The sequence below is a fragment of the Oncorhynchus mykiss genome, chromosome 12, assembly GCF_013265735.2.
Source record: "Oncorhynchus mykiss isolate Arlee chromosome 12, USDA_OmykA_1.1, whole genome shotgun sequence".
Classification (NCBI taxonomy): Eukaryota; Metazoa; Chordata; class Actinopteri; order Salmoniformes; family Salmonidae; genus Oncorhynchus; species Oncorhynchus mykiss.
The window spans coordinates 36,769,715-36,791,752 of record NC_048576.1 but is presented as its reverse complement, the minus strand read 5'-3'; the positions used below and the strand labels follow the sequence as shown (position 1 = coordinate 36,791,752).

The window sequence follows — 22,038 nt, the reverse complement described above, 5'->3', positions numbered from 1 at the left end:
GTCAGAGAGGGATGGAAGAAACAGAGAGGGAAACAGAGGAGCTGCAGATAATAGGCTTTAATGGGGCATTCACATTCAGCTGGCCGGCACAAAAGAGTGGCATTGGGATTTGGGAGTTGGGCTGATTGTTGGGCTGGTGTGCTTAAGGAGAACCAAGCTCTGGCTGATTGTGGGGAAGGACTCATTGTTGAGTGGAATGCCAGCAGTTTTGAAGGAGGTCAGAGAGGACAGGAAGAGAGAAGTGTAAAGAGAGAGCAGGAGGGAGAGGAGAGCGAGAGGGTGACGGGGAGACAGAAACACTCAGAAGACAGAGAAGAGATGCAGAGAGAAAGGGAGGGACAGAGGTGAAATGGGGAGAGGGGTTTGTAGCATGCAGCTTTATTTAAGGACCTCCAGGGGCAAACTCTCTCTCTCTCTCTGCAATGCTTTCTAGCATGATGTCCGGCAGCAGGGGTTGCTCACTGTGCCACATTGAGGGGCAATGGCATGGGGACTGTATTATCCAGTCCTCAGTCAGTAGCTTGGCAGAAGCCTGCATGGGCCTCACTGCGCACACAGAGCACACAGTGGAGTGAAAAACAGCCTTTGATTAAACAGGATAGTTTCCGTCTTTAGCATTCTCTATTGGCATGGCATGAACTTGAGGGATTTGTATTTGTGTGTGCGTGCGCGTGTGTGTGTGTGTGGGGGGGGGGGGGGGGGGGGGGGTACGTGCATGCGTTGGATGGGGGCCACGTTCTCACACCGTTGTGTCTGACACGAAAGATGTGCTGTGTTCCCTCTCCTCTCAAGCAGGAAATTGTTGGCAGAACGTTAGAGCTATTGCCCGCGAGAGTAGCCGGGCCGAGGCTGGCGCGCGGGTTGTGTGTGTTACGCTGCAGCTTGTGATGAATGAGAGAAACGGCGTTCATTTCAAACTAAATTCACCTCTTAGATCTGTCTCTCCCGATAGTTTGCACTGGCATTCATTATCTCTCGCTCGCTCTCTAGCTCCTCTCTAGTTTCTTCCTGCACCTGCAAAATGCGAAAAAAATTCATAATACAATTTCATATTTATAACAAAATACGACGTTCTCAACCATATGTAGGCATAAAGATTATGACGAACTAAACTACATTTTATTAGCTGATAAAATCCTACACTACACATGTTTTACATTGTGTGATTTGTTTAATTCATAAATTAATTAAGCCGTATTGTGTTCTGACTAACCGCAACTAAAGAGATTACTTTGCCTCGCTCTCTAATACAATTATGCAAATAAACGGGGGCAATTCTCACTTATTGAATAGGCCACGGAAGTACCTTATAATTACATGCGTTGCACATATCCTTTTATACCCTATTCTTTTACGTAGCAATTTAACATGTAATAAATGAAGGAACATCATAAAGCGATGTCGCAAAAACAACTTAATTTGCATAATGAGTTTGACGTTTTATGAAATTATTAATGAGGAGAATTAACTTTGGCCAAATATGGGTAAATAATTTGTAGGCATATACATTTAACTTATATTCTGGTTATGTTATTGACTTATTTATCAAAATATTATTTATTTTTAAACCTAAGTCTAAAAGCCTATATGTATTTTTCCTATCAATAGTCAAGTTCTAAATCTGCCTGAAAGGGATAGGTGTCAAGATTTAATAGAGCAAGAAGACCTGTTAATAGAGAAACAATCCAGATCTTGGATTTATGTGTGAATGGTGTGGAGGCGGCAGAGATCTTGGTTTATGTTTGTCACCGAGGGGGTAACCTGAGGGGATTTTATTTGGGGGTGGGGGTTACAGACTCTTACCCCCTACTCCCCCTTCTCGCTCGTTTTAGTCCATTGTTGTGACTTGCGCTCAGAGTGCAGCGGATCGGGTTAGCAACGAGACGCAGCAGTAGCCTATACCCACAACGTTAACAGAGTGGCTAGCTAGCCTAAATGAGATTTAGCTAGTTATTAAATGTACTGTGTTCTGTTGGGACCAACTCATTCACGAACAGACTCTGCGCGAGTGAAGAGCGAACCACGGTGCGCAAAGATTGACCAACATCTGTTCCATTGTTGCCGGGCTGTAGCCGAATAATTATCCACATTGAGAAGAGTGGTATAAGGGACTCTACGCCTCCTACATTGGAGATCTGTCTGTTTCTATTTGCAACAACCAATACAGATCTCGTTCAGTCTAATCTCAAGAGGAGAGAGAATTAAGCAGCAAGTTTGACCGAAGTCTCTCCCTATGGATTTAGCACTTTCTGTCGCGTGAGCCCCTGGAAAGAAGGAGACGGGCGCGCGAGCCTCATTCTGACGTGAGAACACAATCTGCTCAGGGTGAAGTGGACTCTGTGCCCCAGTCGGAAGGATCAGCTCTAGCTCCTTCCCAGTTTGCTCACCACCGACCTGCTGTCCTTCATGTTTTGGTTGTTTTGATGGATTTATAAGTGCATCTCCGAGGGTTCCACCCGGGCGCACACTGAAGAAAATCACCAAAGACAAAAAAAAGAGGATTGGACAGAAATCCAAATGAGGATTCCAATATTGACCTCGATCAAATGGAACTAGGATATTCTGGTGCCTAATCGAACTTTATCAAGGATTGATCATTGCGAGCAAAGAACGAAATTAAAGGTAAGATGATTTCCTTGAATCCGCGAGCTAGTAGGTTTATGTTACTTTATGTAGTGGTTACAGTCGACAAGTCAATTGCTTTATTTCCTAATTTATTTCAACTCCACACATTGAAGCCTATGTAGAACCCTTCTTGCAAAGAGTTCCACGGCTGGTTATGGTTTTTCGACAAACATTAATTCAGACAATGTGATTATGTTAGCCTAATGCATGAGTTTGAATGAAATTCATGATTATATAGCCTACTTCGGTTGCAATAATGTATCCCCACCAGTTTCAGCTTGTGAACATTGAGGGATTGCTGAATGTGGCAGTGTCTGCGCAGCATAGTTTTAACATAATCTCCACTGTCATATCGATTTGATCGACTTTGCGCACACATGACGTGATGTTGTTGAGTTTTTCGTCCAATAGCTAATGTGAGAAGCTTTTCCAACCGTACAATATATATATTGGAAAAGCTTATCTTTACAAAGATAGGCTGGCAATACTTGTAACGCGCCATGGGAAAATGGTTGAAGTTATAGGGAATTTCTCACGATGATCATCTAGTTAAAATTTAACAGAACTAGCTGGTTGTTGTAAGGTAACTGAGCAGAAGACATCGTTTGATTTATGACAACAACATCGTAACGGTCTAAAGATAATAAATTAACGCAACCATTTTTTTTTACGGATAGTGTAAATCCTTCTTTCACTTGGTGCTTTTGACAAAAACACAGACTAAACACTGGACCACTTTCACTAGTTTATTTCACGCCAAGATTAGCCTACATGGGGCCACATCGAGATACGCCTACCATTTACCTCGCTGAAGTTAAACACGTCATAAATAACTCAACATATACAAATAATATTCGTGTTTTTTCCAGTTAGGCTAAATGGAGAAATAGTAGAGTTCGTTCATGGGATAGCTATTAAACGGTGTGTACCACGGCCAGTGGCGGACTTAGTGATTTGAAGGCAGGGATCAGTCTGAGGCCCCCCCCACCCCACCTGTGTGTGCTTTTCAATGGGTTTTATAGTAGACATGTACATTTAACTGTAGAAATCTATTACATTTTGATGTGCCATGAACACAACCAGTAGTGATGTTTTCATTTGATTGTTTAAAAAAAAAATCTATTAAAAAAGTAGGTTACCTTCGCTGCACCTTCAGCCAAACGAATTCCAGCAACCAAACAGTGCACTGTGCACCCGCCAACTTTCCTTCAATTCGCAAGTGGCTGAAACTCTCACTGGAGAAAGCATCCGAGCGAGCGAAACAGCACCCCTGTGTCTTACGACATGTAGCCCATGTATCTGTTTCTGTCTGGCCAAAACGAGTATGACATGCCATACTCCTTTTGGCCAGTCAACATCAGATCACTCCTGGCGACCTCGCTCCTAATCTCCTTCACAAAACCCATTGGAGAAGGTCAGAGGAGAGGGACCTCTGGCTTTGTCATCCAATGGGTTTTGAGGAGGAGAGAGAACGCGAGCAGTATGGAAATGAGAGAGTGTTGGGCTGGAAACCAAAAGGTTGCTTGATCAAATCCCTGAGCTGACATGGTAAAAATCTGTAATTCTGCCCCTGAGCAAGGCAGATAACCCACTGTTCCCTGGGCACTGTGGATGTCGATTAAGGCAACTCCCCACCCGTCTCTGATTCAGAGGGGTTGGGTTAAATGCAGAAGACACATTTCAGTTGAAGGCATTCAGCTGACTAGGTATCCCCTTTTCCCCTTTTTTGAATAATGCCCAACTCACGAGGCCCCTTGATGATGTTCTCCTGCCTAATGGTAAGTCCGCCACTGACCATGGCTGCACGCACATGGTCTGCATGGAACACTCCAGGACTGGCGCCTGTGCACAGTTGGCCCGACTCGGTTCAGTTGTCGTCATCTGGACAAATCACGAAGCTCAGTCTTGTTCCTGTTGCCAACTGTGGTCCCCTGTCACGCGATAATAAAAATAAACAACCCCTTTCTATCAAATAACAAATTATTTGTTGTTCTCATAAGAGCAGTCTGCTCTAAAATGATTTGAATATGTCCTCACTAGATTATTTAGTGGGCTCAAGGAAAAATGACACACGTAAGCCTAGTCTTATTTTTTTTAACCTGTTTTGGCCTGTCTGTTGTGTTGAGTGTGCCTGTGAATTTGCTATTGTTGCTCCCCGATAGCTTCCTGGCAAGTCTCAAGTGTTTTCATAGTAACAGCCCATTATCCAGACAGGCTGTGCACCTTCCATTCGCAAACAACAGGCTAGAAAAGCCACATATTCACAGCTTCTAGTTATTCATGACGCAGGGGACAGTGGACAATGTGCTGTAGGCTAATGACTGAATGGTCAGGACACCTGTTTAATAAGAATACAACGCCAGTCTAAAAGAGTCTCTTTCTATCTCTACCTATTCACAAGGCTATATACCACAAACAATTTCAGTGCTACTTACTGGAATCACATGCTACAATTTTACATAATGACTGACTGATTCTCTATTGTATTGTCTTTCCAGGTCCAGTTTTTGGGGTGTGTGTTGAGTTTGCCAATGCCCGGAATCGGTGTGTGAGACCAGGGTTGCCCCCTTCATTCTTCACACACACACACACACACACACACACACATCTGCAAGATGGTGAATGTTTACACGGCTTGCATCGTCATACACTGTCTGACTGTTGGACTCCTGGCCAAAGCCATCGGGTCAGAAGACGGAAAAACAGAAGGTAGGTTGCTCAATATTGCCTAGGATTTGTTGTTCTTATATGTTCTTGTGTGTAATTTCCCCTATACTGATGAATATTCCAAACCCTCTTGAGAATTATTTGCTGATGGATAACTGATTGAATTCTCCCTGAGGGAGGTTTCTCAACTTTATCCGTTGCAGTTTCTTAAAATACATCTCTCAAGTGTATCTCTATAGTACACAGCTTCAAATTGTAAGTGAGGTTGCTCAGTTCTGCTTAGACAAGTAATAAAATAAACCACCAACAAAAGCTTTAAAAATAAAGAAATGAACCCTTCCCTCAAGGTTCCATTTAATTCACTGAAAGATCTCATTGAGGAAGGAGAAAAATGCCCGTAGCTGCAGAGTACAGTAACCCTTTGATTCATCAGGATGGTCTCTCTATAGGCAGAACAGCGAGCCACAGGGAAGGTAAGATCCAGTCAAATTCAAGGTGACAGGAAGGAGGAAGGTTGTAATCATTTTTCGGGGGTGAGGAGAAAAAAAAATCTCCCAGTGCTTTTGGTGCTGTAAACCGTGCTACTCGATCCCTCCGAGACCCTGAGGCTCGGAAGTGTAAATCTGTCTGGCCCGTCGCCAGCCAAGAGAGCCGAGGGTGGAGGGGAGAAAGGAGAGGAGGAGGAAGGGAGGGAGGAGAGGATAGGGGGGGGGCTTCCATTGATGTTTTACAAATACACGCCTGTCTTTGTTTATTACCTGCCACAGCCATCCATTCATCTCTAAGTATTGTTATGATGTGTGCAGATTGGCTACAGGCTTGGCAAATTGCAGCCCTCCAGGTTTACAGGAGCTGGGGTTTCTTTTAAGACCCTATACTGATCACTATCAGGGAAGGAGGAAGCCCTGCTCTAGTCTAGGGATAATTTCAAACACTTTAGTCCATGTTTTTATTACACATTATTCAAATCAATTTGTCTTTGTCACATGCACAGAATACAACAGGTGTCTGTGAAATGCTTACTGACAAGCCCTTAATCAACAATACAGTTTAAAGAAAGTACAAGTTAAGAAAATATATTTTTTAAACGTAAGTTAAAAAAAAGTAACAGAATACAATAACAATAACGAGGCTAAATACAGGGCGTACCTGTACCGAGTCAATGTGCGGGTGTAAAAGTTAGGCAAGGTAATTGAGGTAATAAGTACTTGTAGGTAGAGGTAAAGTGACCATGCATATATAATAAACTGTGAGTAGCAGCAGTTTAAAACAAATGAGTGGGTGGGATCATAGCAAATACTTTGGCTAGCCATTTGATTAATTGTTCAGCAGTCTTATGGTTTGGGGGTAGACACTGTTAAGGAGCCTTTTAGACCTAGACTTGGTGCTGCGGTACCGCTTGCCGTGCAGTAGCAGAGAAAACCAGTCTATGACTTGGGTGACTGGAGTCTTTGACAATTTTTTGGGCCTTCCTCTGTCACCGCTTAGTATAGAGGTCCTAGATGGCAGGAAGCTTGGCCCCAGTAATGTACTTGGCCCCAGTAATGTACTACGCACTACCCTCTGTAGCTCCTTATGGTCAGATGCCGAGCAGTTTCCATACCAGGTGGTGATGCAACTGGTCAGGATGCTCTAGACAGTGCAGCTGTAGAACGTTTTGAGAATCTGGGGACCCATGCCAAGTCTTTTCAGTCTCCTGAGGGGTAATATGCGTTGCCGTGCCCTCTTCATGACTGTTTTGGTGTGTTTGGACCATGATAGTTTGTTGGTGATATGGACACCAAGGAACTTGAAGCTCTCGACCCGCTCCACTACAGCCCTGTCGATGTGAATGGGGTGTGTTCGGCCCTCCTTTTCATGTAGTCTACGATCAGGTCCTTTGTCTTGCTCATGTTGATGGAGAGGCTGTTGTCCTGGCACCACACTGCCAGGTCTCTGACCTCCTCCCTATAGGCTGTCTCATCATTGTCGGAGATCAGGCCTACCACCGTTGTGTCGTCAGCAAACTAATTGATGGTGTTGGAGTCGTGCTTGGCCACGCAGTCGTGGGTGAACAGGGAGTACAGGAGGGGACAAAGCACCCACCCCTGAGGGGCCCACGTGTTGAGGATCAGCGTGGCAGATGTGTTTTTGCCTAGCCTTATCACCTGGGGGGCGTCCCATCAGGAAATCCAGGATCCAGTTGCAGAGGGAGGTGTTTAGTCCCAGGGTCCTAAGCTTAGTGATGAGCTTTGTGGGCACTATGGTGTTGAACACTGAGCAGCATCTGTGGATCTGGTGGGGCGGTATTCGAATTGGAGTGGGTCTAGGGTTTCCAGAATGATGGTGTTGATGTGAGCCATGACCAGCGTTTCAAAGCACTTCATGGCTACAGATGTGAGTGCTATGGGTGGTAGTCATTTAGGTTGGTTACTCTAGCGTTCCTGGGCACAGGGATTAGGGTGATCAGCTTGAAACATGTAGGTATTAAAGACTTGGTCAGGGAGAGATTGAAAATGTCAGTGAAGACACTTGCCAGTTGGTCCACGCATACTCTGAGTACACATCCTAGCTGTTTAGAAGCGCAATCTCCACCATAAATTCCAAGGATTTATACAGGATTTACCCCATCTGATCAAAGGGCCTGCTCTCACTTGGGGCCAAAGCCAGACCACTGGTACTTTTCAGCCTTAATTTACATAACAATGGCTAACTGTGAACTTGAACACTTTCTCACAAAGCAACTGTTTTGATTATGCAAAGGTTGTTGATTCTGCTCTTCACAAGTCCTCACTATCATCCCTAGCTATGGAAACACAATTTACCTAGGGGTGTACTCACTAGTGTAACACTGGTGTTACAGTTGAAAATCAGCCTCATTAGCAAGGTGAACCCAGGTAGTTTTTCAATGTGCCTGTTTCTTAAGAGGGTCTACCCATGACTCCGTGGACAAGCTGACTCCCGCAGTGGAGAAGTGGTGAAGGTCCCAGGTCCCCGCCTCGGGGCCCACAATGCAGCACTAAGTCCCTGCCAGAAGACATTAGACTCATTGGTAATAATTCAGCATGGCAACACCACCCAGGAACGTTCCAGTTACCAACCAGGAAAATAAAAAAGAGAGAGCGAGAGAGTGAGAGAACAGAGGTAGCCATTATGAACTCTGGCTGCAGGATGAAGTTGGTGATATTTTTTTCTCAGAGGAGTGAAATGTATGCCACACACATAGGTCTGGAGCACAGGCGTCAGTGTGCTAACGCAGAACAGCGCTGCTCACACTCAAGCTGACAGTGATTTAGTGAGGAATTCATCCCCTCCAGATATGACATACAGTAGATCAAATGAATTGGCATCGAGGATGCTTTGCATTTTAAGTAGTCAATGTTTTATATATATTTCCACTATGTGGTAGGAATAATACTGTCAAATTGTGAAAATGATAATAATGGCCTTTTAGTGTAAGAGCTGTTTGAAAAGATTGCTTGCAATTTCAGCCTGTTTTGGTGGGATGAAGTTTTGGCCTGTCTGGTGACATCAACATGCGGTAAATTAGCTAATAGACCAATAAGAAAGAGAGTTCCAATCCTCTCTGCCAATAACAGCTAGTTTTAAGTTTTCTTAAAACCACTCCCAGACACTCCAATAAAAATTCTTGCTTGAGAAATTTGCCTTAGCTAAGAAGCAATTTTTGTTTCTTTTTGACCATTTTAATTGAAAACAATCACAGTAAGGTACTTAACTGTTACCCAGAAATGATTTGATATTGATATTTAAAAAATGGCTGCATTGGCTCTTTAACCACTGGGCTATCCTAATGTGTTGTAAGCCATGTGACTACAATAGTATCGCTCACTCTTCTACACAGTCAGTATATTATTGACAATATTGCGTTATGGCAGTTTGTTCTTAGCATATCCTTTGTGGTAAATGGATACTGATGTAGAAGACTTACGTTGCAAAATGTGTCACCCAGAACAGAAACAAACCGTAGCGTACCATGGATTCACCCCTAAAGGAACTCTAGTCATGAAAGAGAAGAGTGCATCTGATGGTCAAACGCTCCCCTGCCGGTCGAGTCACACCAGTGAAATGTTTTGTGTTCTGCTTTTTGTTGTGTTTGCCCCTTTCACACGGGGTGAATATTCACACTCAGCTGTGAGTTCAAATGAAGGCCACGGGCAGCTCAGAGTCCTCACAAGTTCATTAGCATGGTTCTGTTTGCTTGGTGAGGAATGTTGCCTTTCCAAGCTTAACAGAAAGCAGCACTTTTAAAGTTGCCACAGCTTTTTGCACTGCACTGCAAAGTAAAGTCACAATGTGGGATGGGATGGTAAGCTATTGGCTAGATGGGTCAATCACATAGTCAAATGAATGGGAGCTTTTCATTGGACAGGGAGCATATAAGGTACTTATTGCAGTGTAATACAGCTGTAATAAAATGTTTAGCTAATTTGAGTTTGATCCTAGCTCTCACCTGTGTATTCCTACTCTGCCTGCCTCGCATGAAGCAGTTAGAGCGAGCAGCTCATCAAGCAGGGATTGCCTTTTACTTACTGAGGTGGCTACAGGAAGCAGAAAATTGGTGTGACTGAGCGGGCACCCTGCATATGGCTGAGCCCAGTGGAGCCCTTATTGTGACACGTTAGCCCCCAGTTTATCAGTGCACTCTTATCACCCACCAACCAACCAGTCTACATTCAAACACAGGCACGCTGAGAAATGCGAGAAACACATACTTTTACCGACGTGTTTAGATGTAAACTGAGGCTGGAGTTGACATTTTCTACATTTTCTTTTTTACAATCCCTTTCTCCTCTCTTCTTCTCTCGGTACAGATTTGACAGTGTCTCGGCCACTCATCTTGCCTGGTTACCCTGAGAACGCTACGGCGGTTGTGGGGGGACAGGTGAAGCTGCTGTGTAAGGTCCACAGGCCAGCCATCACCAAGGTCCAGTGGCTAAAAAGAGACGAAGAGCGCCTGGGAGCCGAGGGCCAGCCACATCTCAGAACTCTGGAGGCCCTACAGAGCAACATCTCCAATGTGAACATTCTGTCTCTGAGCAACGTGTCGCTGGAGGATGCTGGAGAGTACATCTGTATGGCTGAGGCCACTACACACGCTGGACTACAGCTACAGTCCATGCAGTCTGCCTGGCTACAGGTTCTACCAGGTAAACATTTCTTGCTAGACTTTGTTCATCAGGCTATTGGATGCTTCCCACATAGAATTAGGAATTAGAATATAACATTTCATAGGATCTCTATAGCTTCCCATGCGCTACAGCCGTGTGTTTTTTTTGTCAATTATGTCTTGATAGTAATTGATTACTAACAACAGTAACTAGCTGGAAGTCAACGTATATTAATCTCATACCTTGTCCCTGTAGGGACCCTGATCTCCCGTTACCTGGACCAGAGTACGCCCATTGAAGTCCCAGCAGGTACTTGCCATTGAACTGCCTCTATCCCAGTGGAGTAAAGAGAACAGAGAGGAGTATGAGTGAGGATGACAGGGGCCATCTGTGTTACTGAGAGGCTGTTTGGTGGGCTGGAATGGGGCTCTCTCTTCGAGCCTGCCTCTCAGACCGCCACTGAACCATTGCCACCCCATCGATTTGTTTCTGAAGGCCAATCCGCTGTCACGCTACAACATGTTCATTAGCTACATTCTTTTTCTCTTTTCTCTTTTCTTTGTTCTTGTAGCTAGCTTGCTCTCACTCCCACAGTGATCCATGCTAAACAAAACAAGGAGCAGAGAGAGGTGGAGAGAGGCCTCCCAGTTGCCATGACAACCTCTTTTTTGTGTGTGTGTCTGGCGGGTCAGGGGATAATGGGGGCGAGAGTTGAAAGTTCATAGTTGAAGGGATGGCCACTCTCTTGAGAACAAGATGTGGCCACCGTTTGGTGTGTGTGTGTGTGTGTCCGTGTCCCGAGTACTCACACGTTTGTTTTTGTCTCTTTGTTATCCCTGCAGATGTCCTGGAGGACCTTAGTGAGGACACCACTGAGCACCTGCTCCTGGAACCGGGTGATGTCCTCAAGCTGCGCTGTGACACCAATCGGCCGGGGGGGGTGTACTGGTACAGGGAGGGGACCCGGGTGATGCACACCGCCCGCATCCAGATCCGCGGGGGCGTTATGGAGATCACGGACGTGACGTACGAGGATTCTGGGGTGTACGTATGTGTCCTCCGCGGGACCAAGGAGCCCCTGAGGAACTTCACCATCACTGTATTAGGTGAGATCTAGATTTAGAAGACAGAAGAAGTCTCAGCCTTAGAGGTACCGGGTGATATGTCCAATGAAGTTCTAGGTTATATGTATGCATCTCTATTGTCTTGGTCTCTATGGCCTCCTGAATGATCAGTTATAAAAACAAGTTATTAACTCTTTCCATATCTTGATGCTTCTCAGACTTACTGGGCTCAGGTGATGATGATGAGGACAACGGTCTAGAAGACACGTCGGCTGAGATTGAGAATGATCAGGTCTACTTCACAAGAGGTCCCTACTGGACCCACACCCAGCGCATGGAGAAGAAGCTGTACGCAGTGCCGGCAGGGAACACGGTCAAGTTCCGCTGCCCGGCCATGGGCAGCCCTCTGCCCTCCATCCGCTGGCTGAGGAACGGACGTGAGTTCAGGGGAGAGCACCGCATCGGAGGCATCAAGGTGAGACAGTGACCATCCTGGGAGCGAAGACAGTAGGAGAGTGGGTAGGGTGGGGATGAGGAGGGAGGGGAAGAAAGGGAGAGAAAGAGGAGAGAGGGGGAGAAAAACAGTGGTTGCTATTTTGTTTACTGGCATATAACTGCCACATACTTTGTTCTCAACCCTGGTCTCAATAGGGAAGTGACACACTGTGATCCATCAAAGACACATTACCATAGAGAAAGACAAGCACTTCCAAAGCACAAGCCAGTATAACTTGTATCCGTAGGAATGATCCAACACACAACGTACAGACAACCCATTTCTAACGTGTCTGTTTTGTCCGTTTATAGTTGAGACACCAGCACTGGAGCCTGGTGATGGAGAGTGTGGTGCCTTCAGACCGTGGGAACTACACCTGTCTGGTGGAGAACAAATACGGCTCCATCACACACAGCTACCTTCTGGACGTGCTGGGTAAGAACACTCACTCATCCACCTCGCAACAAAAACCTCACTTTACCTACCCAACACAGTCTGCTGTTTGCTCATCTGACATTCAACTCCCAAAGCTGGGAGGGATAGTATGGGTAATGAGAAAAAGTAATTCCCTCCACCATTCTCTAATTCAACCACATTCCGTCAAACTTGTAACACCAGCCCTTTCCGTCTCTCTCCATAATGACTGGAAGTAAAGTTGGCATGAACTCATTATAAAGTCTGTACATCTAGTCAAAGCTCCAGGGTGTGTGCAGTACTGTAAGGTATTGTTTCCCCTGTCCTACGCACACCACCACCCGACTCTAGACATGTAGACACAGGCCGTCTCCCCGCGGAGCCACTGCCGGCCCATGATACTTAGCATGTCAGGCCTGATTACCGTCCCGTCCCGTTGCTCTCCCCACTCTACCTCAGTGGCGTCTCACTAGACAGAGAAACACAGAGGCTCCACAGCTCACCTCAGACAGAGGGAGGACAGCCGGTGGAGAGAGGAGAGAGAGAGAGCGGACGGCCAGGCTCCCGAACCAATTTTCCCCCTGACCTGTGACTGGCCAGTTTCTGCGGCTCGGCAGTCCAGTGTGGGGTCAACTGCTGTCTCCAGAAGCATGCAAGGGGGAAAAGAGCTTGCACACACAGAACGGAGAGAGGGAAGCAACGCAGCGACTTCCAAGCTGGCCTGGCTAGAAAATAAAGTTGCTAATGAAACCAATTAGTGAGACTGACTGCGTCTGGCTGGTGTTGGTTGTGAGAAACAATGCCTGCTTATCTGTCCCTTCCCTTTTGGCACTGCTGTGCTGCGGTCAGTCAAATGAACACTGGTCGTTACCACTGGCCTTTCTCTCCATGCCTGCGAAACACATAAGACCGATCTGGAGATAACCTTGTTTCATCTGAATCTAAATTATACTGTTATTTTAGATGAGTATTTACTTCAATGGTTAGGTTATTCCAGGCATTCCAGAGTACTTCTTGTAGCTTAGAGACAGCGATGTGCTCCGTTGAACAGAGGAATCTCTCTCTCGCTGTCCCCCACGGCTGAACTTCGAACTCTTCCCTCGGGCAAGGGGAATCCTCATGGCCCTCTGGAGTCTAACACTCTCTCTATTTCTCCCCCCCTCTCTGTCTGTTTTCAGAGCGCTCCCCACACAGGCCTATCCTGCAGGCTGGTCTGCCAGCCAACACTACAGCGGTGGTGGGCACTGATGTCCAGTTCTTCTGTAAGGTCTACAGCGATGCCCAGCCCCACATCCAGTGGCTGAAACACATTGAGAGGAACGGCAGCCGCTACGGCCCCGATGGGACTCCCTACGTTCAGATACTGAAGACAGGCAGCCTCAACATGTCGGAGGTGGAAGTTCTCTACCTGACTAAGGTGACCATGGAGGATGCTGGAGAGTACACCTGTCTGGCTGGAAACTCCATTGGCTTCTCCCACCAGTCTGCCTGGCTCACCGTCCTCTTGGGTATATTTATCCTTCAAACTACAGTATGGCAACATATGGTCAAAGTAAGGAGTTTAGAAGAATTCAGAATAAATTGTCACTTGTGCTTTGGGCCAAGTATAGTCAACTTACCAAAGGTATTTTTAGGGCTGTCAGAGTTAATCAGTTAACTCAAGTTAACTTTTTGTAATTTTAGCGCACATTTTTTTTTATTGTGATTAATTGCATTGTCGGAAAGCGTTCAAAATACACTGAAAACATAGTAAATACATAATATATACAGCTAAAAACAACTATTTGATGTCAAAACAAGTTGACGTTGAGATTTTAAAAAGTGTGCTTTATTGACCAGATTTTGCTACCCGTTACTTTGGACAAAATCAAGATGTCAATAATCTTGTAATGCTTTTTGAACAAATATCTTAAATTACAGCTCAATTAGAGAAAATTCTGAATTTACGATTAATCGTGATTAATCACAGCCAATACTGCAATTAACTAAAAAAATAATACATTGTTTGACAGCCCTAGTCTTTTTGTATCGAGTTCAGAAGAAATGGTCACTTGAGTCAGTCTCAAACCCATCCTTTTATTTCCTTTTCATTGTCTTCTTCTCATAGAGGAGGACGTGGCTGACGAGGTGGACCTAATGGAGACCAAGTACACTGACATCATCATCTACGCGTCTGGCTTCCTGGCTCTGGTTATGGCCATCGTTATCGTGGTGCTGTGTCGCATGCAGGTAAACCCCAGCAGAGAACCCTTCGATGTCCTCCCTGTCCAGAAACTCTCCAAGTTCCCCCTCCGCAGACAGTACTCTGTGGAGTCTAACTCATCAGGAAAGTCCAGTGCGTCTCTGATGAGAGTGGCCCGCCTGTCTTCCAGCTGCTCCCCTATGCTGGCCGGAGTCATGGAGTTTGAACTGCCCTACGACCCCGACTGGGAGTTTCCCAGGGAGAAGTAAGTCCTGTTTGACTTTCTGGTTTGTTAGGGGTTTTGGTTTAGGTACTTACTGGTTTTGAGTCAGTCATTAAGTTCCTCCATCTTGAATATGTGTTTTGGTTTCTGTTGAGTTCCATGTATCTTCCCTGTACTGACCATCATTGTCCTTTCTTTCTCCAGTCTGACGTTAGGGAAGCCACTGGGTGAGGGTTGTTTCGGCCAAGTGGTCAGAGCTGAGGCCTATGGGCTCAACAAGGACCATCAGGAGAACATCTCCACTGTGGCTGTCAAAATGCTGAAAGGTACGAACTAGGAACCATCTTCTTAGGAAAGACTGGACAATGACTAGTATTTATTGTTGACTCTATTTCCAGATCCACAACATGACCAAAAGTATGCTCGTCGAACATATGATTCTAAAACGATGGGCATTAATATGGAGTTGGTCCCCCTCTTCTGGGAAGGCTTTCCACTAGATGTTGGAACATTGCTTGCTCAGCCACAAGCATTAGAGAGGTCGGCCACTGATGTAGTCCTAGCTCTCAGTTAGCGTTCCAATTCACCCCAAAGGTGTATGATGGGGTTGAGGTCAGGGCTCTGTGCAGGCCAGTCAAGTTATTCCACACCAATCTCGACAAACCATTTTTGTATGGACCTCGCTTTGTGCACGGGGGCATTGTCATGCTGAAACAGGAAAGGGCCTTCCCCAAACTGTTGCCTCAAAGTTGGAAGTACATAATCGTCTAGAATGTCATTGTATGCTGTAGCGTTAAGATTTACCTTCACTGGAACTACGGGGCCGAGCCCAAACCACGAAAAACAGTCCCATACCATTATTCCTCCTCCACCAAACTTTACAGTTAGCACTATGCATTGGGGCAGGTAGTGTTCTCCTGGCATCCGCAAAACCCAGATTCGTCCATCGGACTGCCAGATGGTGAAGCGTGATTCATCACTCCAGAGAACGCATTTCCACTGCTCCAGTCCAATGGCGACAACCTTTACACCACTCCGGCCAATGCTTGGCATTGCGCATGGTGATCTTAGGCTTGTGTGTGGCTGCTCGGCCATGGAAACCCATTTCATGAATCTTGTGCTGACATTGTTTCCAGAGGCTGTTTGGAACTTGGTAATGAGCACTTTGGCGGTCTCATTCTGTGAGCTTGTGTGGCTTACCACTTTGCAGCTGAGCAATTTTCGCTCCTTTGTCTATGGAGATTGCATGCCTCTGTGCTCGATTTTATACACCTGTCAGCAACAGGTGTGGCTGAAATAGCCAAATCCACTCATTTGAGGGGGTGTCCACATCATTTTGTATATATAGTATATGTTCCTAAGACTTCAAATGTGTGTCCGTCTCATTCCCCAGATGATGCCACAGACAAAGACCTGTCAGACCTCATATCTGAGATGGAGCTGATGAAGGTGATGGACAAGCACAAGAACATCATTAACCTCCTGGGGGTGTGCACAGAAGATGGTGAGTTCAAGACACAAGTTCACAACCAAAGGTCAAAAGCTACCTGTTGCTCCTCACTCATTCGACTCTAGCCCTGCTCAGTGACCTTGTCATTAATGGTGGTCCCATGCCTCCAGGTGTCCATAGGGAGGATGGAGTTGATCAGTAACTTTCTCCCCTCCCCTATCAGGTCCTCTGTACGTGCTGGTAGAGTATGCGTCTAAAGGTAGCCTCAGGGAGTACCTGCGGGCCCGCCGGCCACCTGGCATGGACTACACCTTTGATGTGACCAAAGTGCCCGAGGAGCAGCTCACCTTCAAAGACCTGCTGTCCTGTGCCTACCAGGTGGCACGTGGCATGGAGTACCTGGCATCCAAAAGGGTGAGTGCTATGTCTTAAAGGGGTTTGGTTAGCTTATATGTCCATCTCAATATGGATTATTAGGTTTACAATCTGTATGTGGCCTTCTATAGAATGACTTTGGCCTGAAGGGGTTTAGACAACAAGCAAGAGCAAGTGATAACCCCCTTCCTTCCTTCCTTCCTTCCTTCCTTCCTTCCTTCCTTCCTTCCTTCCTTCCTTCCTTCCTTCCTTCCTTCCTTCCTTCCTTCCTTCCTTCCTTCCTTCCTTCCTTCCCACCTACCCCCCAACACACCATTCCTCATTCACTAGCCTGGTCTCTCTTATCAACACATCCCTTTGTATGACACACCATCCTGGAATTCCACAGTGGAGTGGTGGTTGAGCCCTGTTTACCCCTCCAGCCCCCCATCCCTCTGTCCTGCCTGCCTGCCGCAGTGGGCTTTGTCTTTTTTAGCACAGCCATAAATCTGTTAGCAAACAGGCGCAGAGCTGCGTCTGTGCCCCGGCATCGGGTTTCTGTCTCTGTGGCTTGCTAAGAATGCAGTAGTCTGAAACCACCCCACCATTATGGAGCCCCCGGAAAACCAGGGCTTTCTCATTTCCACGAATCCCCAAATACCACGTCTATTTGAAATTAAAACCAAAATAAACTTAATGACATCCATTCAAGTCCAGCAAACAGTGGTTGTTTTTCAACAAAACCTCGAGATCTATATAAAGTTGATTTAATTTGGTGCGTTTGGTTAAAATTGGACGCTGCGTGTTGACTTAAGACCAGGTCTTTTCATTTTAGAAACTCACAGCGAATCATTTCTATGTCAATACTATCTGGTTTTACATGACTGCAAAAACAGAAAACCACAATGTAGACATGGTCATGTAATTACAATATTCTAAATTGTAGAGTAACATTTCATAAACATTTAACATAAAACTCAAAACTGCGTATATCTTTGTGTTCCCTGACTTAACCCTGGTTTCTCCTCTCTCTGTCTCTACAGTGCATCCATAGAGACCTTGCTGCCAGAAACGTCCTCGTTACGGAAGACAACGTCATGAAAATCGCAGACTTTGGCCTTGCTAGAGGAGTGCACCAGATTGACTACTACAAGAAAACCACCAACGTGAGTTATCCTATCCTGCTATACCCCTGACTGGCTCTGTGGCACCTTGTTCCTCTCCTAAATCCAGTGCCCGTTCCAGTGCCCGTTCCAGGGCTGTGCTGTTGTGTGTCATCTTGTTGGCCAGCTTTCAGAACAGCCCCTGTTGGTACATGGAGACACAGCAGACTGTCTGCTCTCTGTCTAGTGTCCCCCAGTCGGCTTGTGCCTGTTTCAGCTTTAATGCTCTTAACCTTTTACTGCAGTGGGCTAAATCAGCGTCACACAGAGTGATTCTCGACAGTCTTAAACAAATCTGCTTTGAAGCAAAAGTATACACCTCACACACATGGTTATGGGCTCAAAAAAAGAAGACACCTGTACCATGTCAGATATAGAGTTGAAATGTATTACATTTTGAGTTAGCATCCCAATATATTACTCTTTACATACATCACAGAAGACTGAAATATAACAAAACGGTTGACAAAGAAACACCGGATTTCCTTCAGGGTTTTGAAAAATATGAATAACATTCCACCCATGAGGCCAAAGAGGGTGTTTTTGGTCATTGACAGCAGAAAAGGGCTATAGACAGATGTTTGATGTGTGCCCACTGATTGGCAGCCAGCTTAATGGGAGATCATTTGAAAAAGCTGACGAGGAAGGGAGTCGGGGAATGAGTCGGGGAATGATGTATAGACGACTGGATGAAGGGCTCTGGCATCGTGGAAACCGACTGACTCACTGACTGTCCACCGCTCACTAACGTTGTTGTTCTGTTTTGCAGGGACGTCTGCCAGTGAAGTGGATGGCACCAGAGGCCTTGTTCGACCGAGTCTACACACACCAGAGTGACGTGTGGTCGTTTGGGGTACTGATGTGGGAGATCTTTACCTTGGGGGGCTCGCCCTACCCCGGTATCCCTGTGGAGGAGCTCTTCAAGCTGCTGAAAGAAGGCCACCGCATGGACAAACCCTCCAACTGCACACACGAGCTGTGAGTAGACACACGCAAGTACACACCTAAACTGATCAAACACCACAAGCAACGCCACAGCCTTCTCACCTAAGCTCACAACATTTAAGTTGGACATTGACATTTATTACAGTGTGTTTCAGAAGCTTTTTTTTTGTCCCTCTCCTGTGCTACATTTGCATGTTTGTAAATGTGAAAATGCTGTGGATGTGTGTAAATACCCTGGTACTAACTAGCCCTCTCTGTCTCTGTGTACAGCTACATGAAGATGAGGGAGTGCTGGCATGCCGTGCCCACACAACGACCCACCTTCAAACAGCTGGTGGAGGAGCTGGACAGAGTGCTGCTGTCTATCTCTGACGAGGTGGGTGTCTGGGACCCCTGCTCACACACACACACGAGCGCATACACACACACACACACACACACACACACACACACACACACACACACACACACACACACACACACACACACACACATACACAATCTGCTCGCCAGATGTCATGTTCCAACATACTGTTCCAGCTATAGTTTAGCTTATTACTTTAAGACACCCTGTAGTTTGTACACAGCACACAGTCTCAGATAAAATGTCAACCTCACTATGCATCACACAACACAAACGTCTAGCTTAAAAATACAATGTAATAAATTACACAAATGCAAAGCATTACCAAACTGAACAGTTTCTCTCCTGCTTCTTTTTCTTAGTACCTGGACCTGTCAACACCTTTCGAACAGTACTCCCCATCGTGCGAGGACACTTCCAGCTCTTGCTCCTCGGACAATGACTCTGTCTTTACCCACGATGCCCTGTCCACCGACCCCTGTCTGTTGGGTTACCACGACGTGAATTCTCGGATTGACCTGAAACCGGCACTGCGGTAGACAGCGGCTCCAATGCGAGTCCTCTGTCTCAAAGGGCATTACATGGAGAGGTTTACTTTGGGAAACGATCATGTTGCATGAAAAGTGGTACTTGGACTGTCTGCTCTGGCACTGTGCCCAACAACAGTATCTCAAACCTTGGCACTTGGCACTACAGAACCCTGGTCATCTAAAATGGCTGCCTCTTATCAGGTTTGGGTTTTTACAGTAAAAGGACTCTCTTTTGTTTGGGTCTCTACAGAGAGGATGGACAATGGTCATCTTGTACTCAAACTCATCTGAGCTAGCATCTGAACAGTATCCAAACTGAGCTTTTAAAACAGAAAAAGAAGTTTTAACATAAAATATTTATTTTGATATGGGAAAAAAACAGAGAAGCTGATTGTTAAATATAAATCTCTCTATATATAAGATTATTTTACATTTTGCTATTTAAAATTGTCTTAAATCTCAGGATCTCTTGTGTTAAAAAGTTGCTGTAGAGGCAGCAAAGTGCCTGATTTTTTTTCTTCCTGTGAATATATTAAAATAGAAAAATGTTTTATGTACATATCATAAAAAATACAATTACCTTTTATAAATTATTCTAAATGATACAAAAATGAAGGTGTTCAACTGAGGTGAAGAAAGAAATAATGTATTCAAGCGTTTTAACGGCCAAAATGTCCTCGCAATTCACCTTCCATTTCATCAAAATCCCTTCAGTCCTCTGTTTGTACGCTGCTCTGGCCTTTGTATTGCATCCAGGCCAATCGCCAAAGCCCTCAGAACCCCCAATCCCTTATGCTTTCAATTGTTGCAAACATAAACTAACTATAAGAACAGTATGGTCTGGGGGTTTGGGCCCTGAAAGAGAAGAATACAATTAAACACAGGACACTGTGGGGGGACAGGGGGAGCAGCCCAGCTTCCACTGTCAATGCTGTATGAAAAGAAAAGAAAAGGCCTGGACCTGAAGGTCTGAATGTGAAAAGCCCAGTGTGATTGATTTTGAATCCTCCTCTTTTGTTTCCCCTTTAACCAGGCCCAGTGTGTTTGTAGAGGTACAGGCTGAGGCTGAGGCTGGGCCTGGACAATAGGGTCTTTGGCAGTCCTGATGGGTGTGACTGTGGGGACAGGGATGGTGGGGGGATCCGGTAGCTTCAGCCCGTCAGCACCTCAGCCTGGGCCTGTGTGCAAATGAAGACTCCCTTATTATGATAATGCTTGGCTCCCAGTGATACCAATCTTTATTCTGCTACCATCTTTTAATATACATATGCTAATTCTTATGCTTTGTTACAATTGGGGAGAATACTCTAAATGTCCTCCAGGGAATGCAAATGGTTCACCTCGAATCATATAGATAAGCCTCCAATGTTGTTGTTTCAACAACGCTTCAGAATCGAACTGCCCCGACTGTTTTTCATTCAGAATACTCACAAGCATTTGTATAAAAATGGTGGTGTTGTGGGTTGAAAGCAAAGCATAATGCACATACAATAACAAGCAATTCAGGTACCAGGGCAGTGGGACTGGCTACCTTTTTGTGTACATTTATTTGGTGGGTCATCATTTTTTGGAAAACGAAACATTTAGCAATTTAGCTCAAAAATCGTTTTTTTCTACTCGAAAGCAGCATGACCTCCAACTGAAAACCAAACCATGAGCTACAGAACAGCCTATATGAATTGAACTTAGCCCTTCAACATCGAGAGTTGTATCACAATGATCCTCAGTGTTGTTGTTTTGATTCCCGTACTACAGAACGTCAGGGTCAACTGCATGACATTCCATTTATGTACGCCCAATACAATTGTAACAATCACAATGTTCTTTAATAAAAATTCATCAAGATCATTATTTTAGAAATATGTAATTTATTTGTTTATTGTTTTGTTTTTGTATGAAATAAAGTATAATTTAAAAGATCCACTTTGTCCTTTGCCAATTGTCATTCTTTTAGAAAGCTAGAGAAATGAAGAGACAGGAGGCACAGAAAGAGAAAGAAAGACAGCAGCTGAAGACAGAGAAAGGGAAAGAGAGAAAATGAGAGAGGGAGACAAGAGAAAAAGATGAGGGTTAGGGGTTAAGGGGTAGGGGGTAGAGTGCACTAGTGATCACAGAGACCCAGTTCCTTTTAAGTAGCATTCTCAGCCCCAGCACACGGCTGGCTGGCTTATCTCTCATGTGAGTCAATCCACCTCAAACAGCACAAGAAAAAGGATTTCAACACCCACAATCTCAGATTGTTCTGAAATTGTTTGTGTAGTTAGACCAGATAACATTAGCATAACTGAAACATTATTTTGTTGAAATTTAATTTGATCTGAAATTAAGCTAATTAATTGCACCGAAATTGGCCATTTTAGTTGATAGGATCACCTGAGGGCTCTGTTACCTCGGCTCCCGTGCTGGCCCATCCGGAACCCTCTTTGGAGGTGGATGCATCCGAGGCTGGGATA

The 22,038-nt window shown here is 45.3% G+C and overlaps 1 protein-coding gene across 1 annotated transcript; it reads left to right on the top strand.

Annotated features, from left to right (window-relative positions):
* Positions 1-1,837: 1,837 nt before the first annotated feature.
* fgfr4 (fibroblast growth factor receptor 4) lies at positions 1,838-21,505 on the top strand. Its single transcript, XM_021623634.2, has 16 exons — positions 1,838-2,622; positions 5,124-5,334; positions 10,104-10,439; positions 10,656-10,709; positions 11,243-11,506; positions 11,683-11,939; positions 12,272-12,395; positions 13,553-13,882; positions 14,482-14,821; positions 14,984-15,105; positions 16,173-16,283; positions 16,453-16,643; positions 17,627-17,749; positions 18,516-18,724; positions 18,962-19,067; positions 19,418-21,505. The coding sequence occupies exons 2-16, from the start codon at positions 5,241-5,243 to the stop codon at positions 19,592-19,594; spliced, it is 2,838 nt and encodes a 945-aa protein (XP_021479309.1). The 5' UTR covers positions 1,838-2,622; positions 5,124-5,240; the 3' UTR covers positions 19,595-21,505.
* Positions 21,506-22,038: the final 533 nt, after the last annotated feature.